The sequence below is a fragment of the Elephantulus edwardii genome, unplaced genomic scaffold (assembly GCF_000299155.1).
Source record: "Elephantulus edwardii isolate Elephantulus edwardi_28Jun2011 unplaced genomic scaffold, EleEdw1.0 scaffold00036, whole genome shotgun sequence".
Taxonomy (NCBI): domain Eukaryota; kingdom Metazoa; phylum Chordata; class Mammalia; order Macroscelidea; family Macroscelididae; genus Elephantulus; species Elephantulus edwardii.
The window spans coordinates 15,943,335-15,944,610 of NW_006399786.1; the positions used below are offsets into that span (position 1 = coordinate 15,943,335).

The following is a 1,276-nucleotide window of genomic DNA, read 5'->3' on the forward strand; positions in this document are numbered from 1 at the left end:
CCCTCCTCAAATGTAAATTCCACTTTAATGACCCCTAACTGCATTTGTTGCCTGCTGTATAGGACACTTGAGGTTTGGTTGCTGAGCATGCTCATTCCTATGCTCTGTGAGCGCTTGTCTCCTTTACCCCCGTGGGGGTTTCTCAAGGAGACATTCTCTCTCCAGGTCCTTTTGCAGCTGCAGCACAACAAGCACAGAGGAAACAATACTGCTTCCAGGGACCCTGACTTCATCGGGCTGGGACAGTAGTGCTGCTGGGACAATGCTGGCACCCTACTTTCACAGCAACATCTTGTCAATTCTGTGAGTCTCCCATCCAATAAACTCCTTTTCAACTACATATAGTCAGTTCCTTTTGTATGTATGAAAGATCTCTCACTATTTCACTTGTAAAACTATTATAATGATTTAACACCAGTGTCTAGAAGTTACTTTAATATCTTTTTCTCCATGATTGAATATACAAAGACAACGGAAGTAATGTATTCTTTCGCTGTAAAATTGGGTGGAATATATCAAAATCCACTTGCTGAATTTTCTTTAAATAGTCCTCTAGAGCAACCTTGAAAAAAAAAGAGAAAAAGTGATTACTAGATCATAAAATTACTGACTTTAAGAGAAACGAAAGAAAACATATAAGTACTAAGGCTATACCAGTTTCCCTAAGATGATCTTCTAACATAATACAAACTTTAAAAAGGATCAAGAAAAGAAATACAACTCCTTTGAAAGTTTCTCTTGTGCTAGTTAAAGAACATCACAGAAATAGTGCAAAAAAGATCAATCAAGCCTCTTTTGCTCATAATTTGTGTTCTGGTCAAGATATTGAAGATTAGAGAAATTATAGTTTATTGGTCCTACATTAAAGATCTGTGGAATACAAAGACTATTTTAACTAAAGAAAAATTAAAAACTCTAGAAATGCATTGTCCCATAAAAGGGATTTTAAATGTTTTCTTTTTAAAATTATCTTATTTGTTAAAAGTTTGATAAGTCTCTAAGTTCTTACAATGGTAGATAGGTGGCACAAATGGTTAAGCACTTTACAAACTGAAAGGTTGGTGGTTCAAACCCACCTATAGGAATCCCAGGAAAAGGCTTGGTGAGCTACTTTCAAAATGTCAAACCAGTGAAAGTCATATAAAGCAACACTTTGACCCTGTAACATACAGAGTTGTTGTGAGCTAGAACTGAATGGACAACTGGTCTGTTTCTGCTAGAAAATTCTTTCCATCTAAGAACAGCCAAAAATCAATATAACCGCCGCCCGCCGGGG

At 36.7% G+C, this 1,276-nt stretch overlaps 1 protein-coding gene across 1 annotated transcript in view; it reads right to left on the bottom strand.

Annotated features, from left to right (window-relative positions):
• Nucleotides 1–433: 433 nt before the first annotated feature.
• The window catches only part of NDUFAF6 (NADH dehydrogenase (ubiquinone) complex I, assembly factor 6), a 37,671-nt gene continuing 36,828 nt past the window's right edge, over nt 434–1,276 (bottom strand). The window contains exon 9 of the mRNA XM_006884576.1: nt 434–562. Coding sequence (XP_006884638.1) covers nt 434–562 — 129 coding nt within the window. The remainder of the gene's footprint in view (nt 563–1,276) is intronic.